Consider the following 9899-nt stretch of genomic DNA (forward strand, 5'->3'; position numbering starts at 1 on the left):
AAAAAAAAAAAAAAAAAAAAAAAAAAGAGTTGCTACCAGGGTCATTTATACAAGAGTTTCCTTCTGTTTCTCTCATGTTTGCCACTATGCAAAAGTATTCAAGGTAGAAGTAATTAAAGACAACCCAAATGTTTTACCTTTCTTTATGAAAGTGGTCCTACTTGGCAGGCTCTTAGTAAAATATGTGTTTTGAATGTTTTTGGTGTAATTAAAATTTACCTTGAGCTTGCCTTACTGTTTTACCTAAATATATTTGTCAAGTAGGTTTAGAGAAGTACTATCAGGTATGGTAACCACTTGTAGGTAATTAAATTTAAATTGACTAAAATTAAATAGAATTTAAAATTTGGTTTCTCAGTTGCATTTCAAGTGCTCAGTAGCTCAATAGCCACATGTGGCTAGTGGCTACTACATTAGTACAAATATAGAACGTTTTCATGGTCACAGAAAGTTCTATTGGACAGCGCTTATTTAAGGTATAGTTTATATATTATGCTATATAGCTTACTATATATGCTATAGTAACTATAGTTATTCTCTGTCTAAATTAAGTGACCCATATGGAGGTTTATATTTTATTCTGTAGTTTTCTGAAGTCTTTTTCGGCCAGTTTTTGAAATGGAGCTAAAAAGAAAAGCTGTTTAAATATAGAGGTATTTCATATCAATACTTAATAAGGTATTTTAATTTATAATTTTTTTATTAATAGAAGGGGCATAATTGAAAGTATGAATTCATCTGTCTTTGCTGCATCTTTAATGGGCTATGCTCTTTAGATGAGGTTTTTGAAAATGCTCTTGTGGCCAGGTGCAGTGGGTCACACCTGTAATCCCAGTGCTTTGGGAAGCTGAGGCAGGCAGATCACCTGAGGTCAGGAGTTCGAGACCAGCCTGGCCAACATGGTAAAACCCCATCTCTACTAAAAATAAAAAATTAGCCAGGTGTGGTAGCACGCGACATAGTATAGTCCCAGCACATGTATAGCCCCAGCACTTGGAGGCTGAGGCAGAAGAATTGCTTGAACCCGGGAGGCTGAGACAGAAGAATTACCTGAACCTGGGAGGCAGAGGTTGAAGTGAGCTGAGATAGCGCCACTGCACTCCAGCCTGGGTGACAGAGTGAAACTTGGTCTCAAAAAAAAAAAAAAAAAAAAAAAAAAAAAAAAAAAAAAAAAAACAAAAAAAAACAAACAAACAAAAATCCTCAGTCTAAAGGAAAAAAAAAAGGAAAGAAAAGAAAATGCTCTTGTGTGATAGATGGAATGCGAAAAAGGCTAGAATAAAGGGAAGATTAGATATTAAACCATATATTTACCCTAGTACCCCAAATAATATTGAAAGGAGCATGTTGAGTTAACTCATCTTTATAGTAAAGGTTTTTTAAACTAACCAAACTAAGTAACCTAGACCTGATTTAATAAGCTGTACCCACCCTGCTAGGCTAACACACATGCCCTCAAAACTTTTGTGTTATCACTTGATAAAGAAAGGGAAGAAATTTTCTTGGCTTCTTGCAGACTACATATGTCTGTTGCATAACAAAAAAATGTAAGAGGCTGAGGCCGGCCAATCCCTTGAGGCCAGGAATTCGAGACCAGTCTGGTCAACATGGCAAAACCCTATCTCTGCTAAAAAATACAAAAATTAGCTGGGTGTGGTGGTGAGTGCCTGTAGTCCCAGCTACTCAGAAGGCTGAAGCACAAGAATCGCTTGAAACCGGGAGGCTGAGGTTGGGATGAGCCAAGATCATGCCACTGCACTGCAGCCTGGGCGACAGAGCGAGACTCTCATAAAAATGATGACAACAACAAAAAATGTAAATCAGTGATGAATTCCTAAAGATCAGAATACATGATTAGAAACTGAATCATAGTAGTGCTTATAAACAGACTTCAGAACAGATTTGGTCAAGGGCATCAGTCACAGCAGATGTCAACCAGGGAGTTTTGAGGCGCCGATTTGTTTTGCAAAATACAGCATTGATAAGCTATGAACCCAGTTGGTCAGTAAGGTTTAGATTTTCAGTCAGTGCAAATTACTTAATACTTTGGACTTGGAAATTTTGAAATATGAGAAATTCCTTACTGTTTCGGGTGATGAGGTTCTAGGGACTAGCCATTTTTATTTAACATGACTCAGGCCTTAATACTCCATTGCTAATAGCTAAATGTGGAAAAGTTTAGAATTACATTTAATTTAGTCAACTGTTAGGCTGCAGTCATATTTTAAAAATAATCTGCTTATGGCATTACTTGAGATAACTTGACCAACTCTAAAATATTTATGTAATTATTTCTAAGCATAAATAGTTTTTCATATTAACAACACACAGGCTCTATTTCACTTAGTTCTTTCCTAGTTAGAATGGTGAAAGAAAAAAAAAAAAGAAATCTTTACAGTAAGTGCAAAATTATAACCCAAGTATTTTTAGAACCATAAATTGTCTTCTTAAAATACATTGGTGATAATGTAAACCCTTCTTCCTGCCTGCATAAACCGATGATCACAATGAAAAAAATAGATTAATGTCTTTTTTTAATGCTGAATTCAACTTCTCTTTGTTAAGTATACTTGCATATTTTTATCTTGGTATATTAAACTCTCTTGGTCTTATACAGACCATTCCAATTGGTCTGACATACATACTCCTGATAAAATAAGAACATTGCCAAGATTATTTCTACTTTCTTTCCAACTAAAGAATGTGGCTGCCCCAAAGATAAGTTGTCCAAACCTGTCTGCTCTCAGGAGTTGTTGCTGTGCTGTTAACTGACTGCTCTTTGCTCAGTTGTTCTGACAAAGTTCAGTGATTAACTCTCCATGTACTTTCTCCTTTCCCAGGAAGATTCGGAAAGGGCCAGGTATTCCCACCGGTCCAGTCACCATCGTCCTTATCTGGTTTGTAATAACCTATAAACTTGCGTCTAATACTTTTCCTCATTAGCTTAATGCAGTCACTCACAAACTTTTACTGTGTTTATTTCTATTTTTATCAGGGAGTTGAGGATGCATTGTCCATTCGAAGTCTTGGCAGTCATAGGGTTGGTATTTTAACTTGTCTAAACAATACAAAGCTTACGTGTGAGCTTTCTTCAATACTGTTGCCTAAACAATCTGGCAATATTAATGTGTTTCTTTGCCTTTTTAAAAAAAAGTATAAAATATTGGCAAAGACCTTTCATTGGAAAATGATGCTTTCTTTCAAATTATTATCATAAGTAAATCAGCTCTAAAATCATGAATATTTTAATCTATTAACATGGGATCTAGTCTCTTTTTCTATAGAGGGACCTTTGATTTTGGAAATGTATCACAAAATAATTAAGATTGATCTTGTAGGATAACATTTGTTTGGTTCTAAGTTCATGCTTTTCCTACTTTCATATCTTAGAAAATGACAATATATTAAATGAGAAATAGTTTTGGGCTTGGATAATTAATTATAATTATGTGGAAAATTTGAACAACTGATTTGAAAAATTCCCTGAATATGTACATGCTTTGACATTTTGATTAACATTTTATAGAATGTCCCAGGTTTTTTTGCATGGATTGTTATAAGTCAGGAGAAAGGAGAAGTTGCTCCTTAAAAACCCTCATATTATGCCAAGACCCTAATTTCTCTCTTAAAGAAGTATACTTTAAACCTTAAAGCAGCACTTTTAATTTGCACATTGATAATGCTGTATGTATATATTTTTTCCATTTTGTTAAATTTTTTTTTTTTTAATTTCAATAGCTTTTAGTGTACAAGTGCATTTTGGTAATGATACTGTATGTTCACCTCCATGTAGTTTTTTTAATCACTAAAATGATCTTTCATGTTAAGGTCTATATTTGTTTTCCCCAACTGTAATTTTCCTTCCACCTTGTATAAATGATAAAAATAGACTCTAAAAAACTGAGTATGCTTTGGCATATTAGTTATTGACATGTTTATATTCATAAATAAGTTCTCCAGGCTGGTTGTTTTTCTTGAATGTAATATACTGTCTTTTTAGAAAACTAGTTATTAAATCAGGAATATTTTAATTATAAAACTTTAGATTTTAAGAATATTAACAGATATTTACAGAAATCTAAGATAATTGGCAGCCTAGAAATGATTTTAGAGGAGAAAAATTTTAATAGTGAATCCATCATACTTCTCCCTAGAGATATAGTACTTTGTTTTTTTTCTCTTTAAGTATTTTGAAAAGGCCGGGCATGGTGGTTCATGCCTATAATCCCAGCACTTTGAGAGGCTGAGGTGGGCAGATCACCTGAGATCCAGAGTCCCAGACCAACCTGGCCAACATGGCAAAACCCCCATCTCTACTGAAAAATACAAAAAAAGTAGCTGGGCATAGTAGCTCACGCCTGTAATCTCAACTACTTGGGAGTCTGAGGCATGAGAATTGCCTGAACCTGGGAGGCAGAGATTGCAGTGAGCCAAGATCATGCCACTGCACTCCAGCCTGGGTAACAGAGTGAGACTGTCTCAAAATAAAAATAAAATAAATATTTTGTAAAGAATCACAGGGAGTCAATCAATAAGAGCTTTTAAAGTTGAGTCTCAAAGGTTATGAAGATAATCCCCTTCTTGTATTTAATTTATGGCTTTTTCCTTTGCTTTTCATTTTAATGTTCATAGTATTTACAGACAGTTGTTATCAAGCTGGTTATTTGTAAATTTGAATGTGACCTTAGGGAAACTTGATTATATACTTGTTTAAATTAAGGGTAAAACCAACAAAATTTGAACATTTGGGGGCCTTTAAAACAAATATGCAAACAAAAAAGAAATCTGCAGTTAAACTGATAATAACTGTTTACCCAGAATGTATATAAACAAATCAGGTTGATTTTATTTTTATGGCATTTGTATCATTAAACAAATTTAAGATATAACTCCAGTATTTAATTTTATTAAGTTAATTTCAAAAACTTATTACTATGAGATAGAATAAAACTCTGAGTATTTAAAAAAGTCAATGTGTAAATGTAAAAATTAATAAGAATTTTACCTCCTAGAGGAGATTCTTGTACATTACTTCTGTGAGTGTACATCTAACACAGTTTAAATGTTTAGACTTCCCTGGAAACAAGTCTGAAAGCTCACTACTAATATAATTTAAAATAAATGTAATTAAGATAAAACTTTTTCTCTTTTACCTAAATAATATTAAGAGTTCTAAGTTTTCACCAGATTATTTGCTTTTAAAATAACTTCTCCTTTAAGTTGAATATGCTAGACAACTTTTTTCCTCTGTAGAAATAAATGTGATGGCCTAAAACCCTGATCTAAATTTCCTGACGATTTGCTATATAATTTTGGAGTTCTGCATATCTCAGCCAGTTATTTAAAAAAACTTAAGGCCATGTACTAAGAGGTCTAATACTTTTTGAACATAGTATTTGATGTGTGAATATTAGCATTACCTGAATGTGAGGTGAATATAGTGCTCTTGACGCTGCATTCTTAGGACTTTTGATTTCTCCTTTTGTCCAATTAACTTTCATTTACGATGTTGTTGAAAGGTGGCTTACCAGAAGCTATCTGGGCTGGAAATATTGGTGTCAGTGCTATAGACATTATGTATAAAAATAAAAGCAGCAAAGGTAGTTCAAGAGTGTGATTGGTAGGATGGGGGAGGGAGGATTAAAACAAAGTTATAAATTTAGAATTGAAACAACCGATGTCTATTAGTTTTGTATAATGATTAGATTATTAATAGTGCAGAACATTAATAGCTGCTTGGTCACTGCTGTATACATTGAAATATAAGAAGACAATAAGGTAGAGATCCAAAATTAGAAAAGGAAGTGATCTTGGCCAGGCACAGTGGCTCATGCTTTCATCCCAGCAGCAGAATCACCTAGGAGTTTGAGATCAGCCTGGGCAGTGTAGTGAGACCATGTCTCTACTAAACATAAATAAATTAAAATAAATAAATAGCTGGGTGTGGTGTTGCATGTCTTTGGTACCAGCTAGTTGGGAGGCTGAGGTGGGAGGATTGCTTGAGCTGCCCAGGAGGTAGAGACTGTGGCAAGCCTTGATCGTGCCACAGCATAAAAACGAAGAAAAAGTGATCTCGATTGAATCAGAGCAGTGGGGATACATCACCTTTTCTCATTGGTGGCTGTTTTTACTATTGCATGTATTTAGTTATTGTTTTTATACCAGTGGCCTTGGTATAATTTTAATGAATTTAATTTTTAAAGTATACTTACAGTTTTGTGTTTTATCATTTACTGTTGCACTGTTTAACTCCATTGAAGAACCCATTGAAGGATGTAACTGGGACACTTTGGAGCAGAGCCAGTATACCCAAAAGGAAAGATCCCATGGTGTGTAGCCCAGGAAACTGTGTGGTATTAGTATTATGCATTCACTTTTGACTTTCAGTGTCCTGAATATTTGAGTAATAGGTACATTCTAATAGAAATTGATACTTGCCGAACTTTGCTTGCTGTATGTACTTTCTTTCTAATTTGTTTCCTAAAGAAAACTTTCAGGCAAGTTTGACAGTTAAAAAAATTTTATTTAAAAGATTAAAATAGCAAATTGGGAAATTTTTTTAAATCTTTAAGTTAAAAAAATTCTTTTTCTTTATGATAATGGCACCAAAAATTTGGAGATGAGCCCTTACTATTTTCAATTTTACTTCCTTTGATGAATCTTTTTTTTTTTTTTTTAACAATATAAATACCAACTTATACTTATTGGGTGATTCTTTTTGTTTGCCCATTGTAGTAGCAATTGGTATGTCCAAATTATTGATTTCCCTACCTGATACATTCAACTTTTTTTTTTTTTTTAGCAATGAGAATCAGGTATATATAAAAGTGTATGCACATAATTTTTGTTGGTGGAGGCATAAGAGGACTTCCACCACTTTGCAGTGGGAAGGATTTATATACATTCAACTTTTTTTTTTTTTTTAAGCCAGCCGAATTCTGCTTTATATTTTGGAAAAGGAAAATTGAAACAGGTTAATTTCAATTTAGCTTGTTAAATCCTATGCCTGTTTAAAATGCTACTGGTGCTACAGAGAAGTTGATGAGAGTAGACAGCTACTCTTTTTTATAAATTTACCTGATTGGAGGATGGAATAGCTTATCTGCTAGAATATGTGACTTGAGTAATATGTGTTTTGTTCATGGAAAATTTTTTTTTAACAAAAGGGTTAGCTATTTTGTTAATTTAGAAATTTTTATAGAGGAGGAACTTTGTTTTTGGGGAAGTGTCACTCCATGGTAAGTGACATTTTACCACTACACAGTTTAACAAGTGCATACTATCATGCATTATAGAAAATTTTGTAACAAGGTTTTGTTACACATGCAATAATAACATTTTTTATTGCTTGTATTTTCTCTCAGTTTCAGGGTAATATAAGAAAAGCATGCAGGGGCAGATATTTTGCTCCAATAAAATTGGTATTTATTACAATAACATTTTCAATGAATTTATGCCAGTGGTAAAATGGTACCACTTAGTCCTATACTTATGAAATTTATTTTTTGAGGTTTCTGCAATGTGTTTTGTAAATGACCATTTAATTAGACATGAAAGGAAGGACTTTATTCTGACTAAACTATTATTTTAATGTCTTATTAGAACTAGATTATATAATTTGCTTTTCTAATATATTTTAAGCCTTTTAAAAATTGTGATCTCTACAACAAGAAATACATTTTACACCATAAATCAGTATGCACATGAAGATTCATGCATGTGGATTTGTACATATATATATAAATATAGAGAATACATTATTGAAACAAGTTTCACAAAATAATATTTGCACTTACTTGACACAACACCCTCTAATATTTGCTCTTCTAGTTTAGTTTTTAAGATGCTGGTTGAGGGCAGGTCACAGTGGCTCATGCTTGTAATACCAGCACTTTGGAAGGCTAATGTTGGAGGATTGCTTGAGCCCATGAGTTTGAGACCAACCTGGGCAACATAGCGAGACCCCATCTCCTAAAATTAAAAAAAAAAAAAAAAATTAGCCGAGTGTGGTGGCACGTGCCTGTAGTTCCAGCTATTTCAGAGGCTGAGGTGGGGGGATCACTTGAACGCAGGAGTTCGATGTTGCAGCGAGCTAAGATAATTATAGCCACTGCACTCCAGCCTGGGCAAAAGAGAGAGACCCTGTCTCAAAAAAAGCTGGTTTTAACCTACTAAGTTGATTTTATAAACTACTGATGAGTTCCAATCTATCCTTAGGAAAACGTTACTTTAAATTGGGTTTTTGAATTGTAGTCTTTACGATTTTAAATTTTAGTGTAAGAGTTAGAAAAGAAAGATATTTTTTATCAAACAATTAGTATTTAAACTACCTGAGGAACTTGCTCATTGCTTTTATTTGTTTTATATATTGACTTTCTGGGTAGATAGCTTAAAAAATATAAACTAGTTGGCCGGGCACGGTGGCTCAAGCCTGTAATCCCAGCACTGTGGGAGGCCGAGGCGGGTGGATCACAAGGTCAAGAGATTGAGACCGTCCTGGTCAACATGGTGAAACCCCGTCTCTACTAAAAATACAAAAAATTAGCTGGGCATGGTGGCACGTGCCTGTAATCCCAGCGACTGAGGAGGCTGGGGCAGGAGAATTGCCTGAACCCAGGAGGTGGAGGTTTCAGTGAGCCAAGATCGCGCCATTGCACTCCAGCCTGGGTAACAAGAGCAAAACTCCGTCTCAAAAAAAAAAAAAAAAATTATATATATATATATATATATATATATATATAAACTAGAGCCGGGCATGGTGACTCATGCCTGTAATCTCAGCCCTTTGGGAGGCCGAGGCAGGTCGATCATGAAGTCAAGAGATCAAGACCGTCCTGGCCCACATGGTGAAACCCCGTCTCTACTAAAAATATAAAAATTAGCTGGGCATGGTGGCACACACCTGTAATCCCAGGTACTTGGGAGACTGAGGGAGGAGAATTGCTTGAACCCGGAAGGCGGAGGTTGCTGTGAGCCGAGATTGTGCTATTTCACTCCATCCTGGGCGACAGAGCAAGACTCTGTCTCAAAAATAAATAAATAATTTTTTTTTTTTTTTTTTTTGAGGAAGGACGTTTTTAGGTGTTTGTCCACAAGCAGATCCAAAGGAATGCTCCCCATCTTGGTGCTGCATTTGTTCTTTTGTAAGCTTGACTATGCTAGTTATGTGCACTTGCCTCAATGCCTATTCATCCTTTGCTTTTGCCATTTTTCAAACAATAGGAAATGATGTTAAAAGTGATGATAATTTTCTTAAAAAGCATTTTTGACTTTAGAATGCTTACTTGTATTTAAAGGCTCCCTTAGGATGTTTTGTACTATTAATTCATATTACTATAACTAATTATGAATTTTGTTGTTTAAAATAAAAATAAATATGTAGTTTTGAATATACATACAGTTACAGTTTTGCAATACTTTATACTAGGAAAGAGTTGGAGGAAGAATATTTTTTAATTCAACTGGATTAGCTTTCATGTTTAATAATTTTTTCTTTATAATAGTGTTGGATTTTTAATAACCTCAAATGTTACTTCTTCTCTTCTTTATATTTCTGAATTTGGAAACAAACCAACTTTCATGTTTTGCTGAAACCCAGAGTGATATGTTCAAGGATAGATCATCAAGACTTTCATCATTAGTATGTAGTGCATGACTTTGTGTTACATGTGGAGTTTTACTTTATAAACATCTGTTGATGCTAATTATAGAATAGGACTAACTTTCATGGCTTCATTATGAACTTTTGGGGAAAGTGTGTGACTAAGAAAGCAAAAAACCTAATGTTTTGTGGTTGTGGCATGAATAGTAATTTTTCAGAATCAGATACAAGTTATTCTTCTCTATTGAGGACTAGGATTGGTAGTAATATCTTTTTTTTTTTTTTTTTTTTTTTTTTT

General features: G+C 34.0%; 1 protein-coding gene across 23 annotated transcripts in view; it reads left to right on the top strand.

The window, feature by feature from the left end:
- Window positions 1-9899, top strand: part of LRRFIP2 (LRR binding FLII interacting protein 2) — a 133596-nt gene that overhangs the window by 56578 nt on the left and 67119 nt on the right. For 12 of the 23 annotated variants that reach the window (XM_017508469.1, XM_017508479.1, XM_017508481.1 and 9 more), the window contains exons 5-8: window positions 2841-2897; window positions 2996-3040; window positions 6261-6329; window positions 9599-9640. The exons of 7 other annotated variants lie outside the window; for them this stretch is intronic. In XM_017508469.1, the coding sequence (XP_017363958.1) occupies window positions 2841-2897; window positions 2996-3040; window positions 6261-6329; window positions 9599-9640 (213 nt within the window). The remainder of the gene's footprint in view (window positions 1-2840; window positions 2898-2995; window positions 3041-6260; window positions 6330-9598; window positions 9641-9899) is intronic. 4 more of the 23 variants (XM_037731309.1, XM_017508483.1, XM_037731311.1 and 1 more) reach the window with 2 other exon arrangements.

Source organism: Cebus imitator, unplaced genomic scaffold (genome assembly GCF_001604975.1).
Source record: "Cebus imitator isolate Cc_AM_T3 unplaced genomic scaffold, Cebus_imitator-1.0 Scaffold391, whole genome shotgun sequence".
Taxonomy (NCBI): domain Eukaryota; kingdom Metazoa; phylum Chordata; class Mammalia; order Primates; family Cebidae; genus Cebus; species Cebus imitator.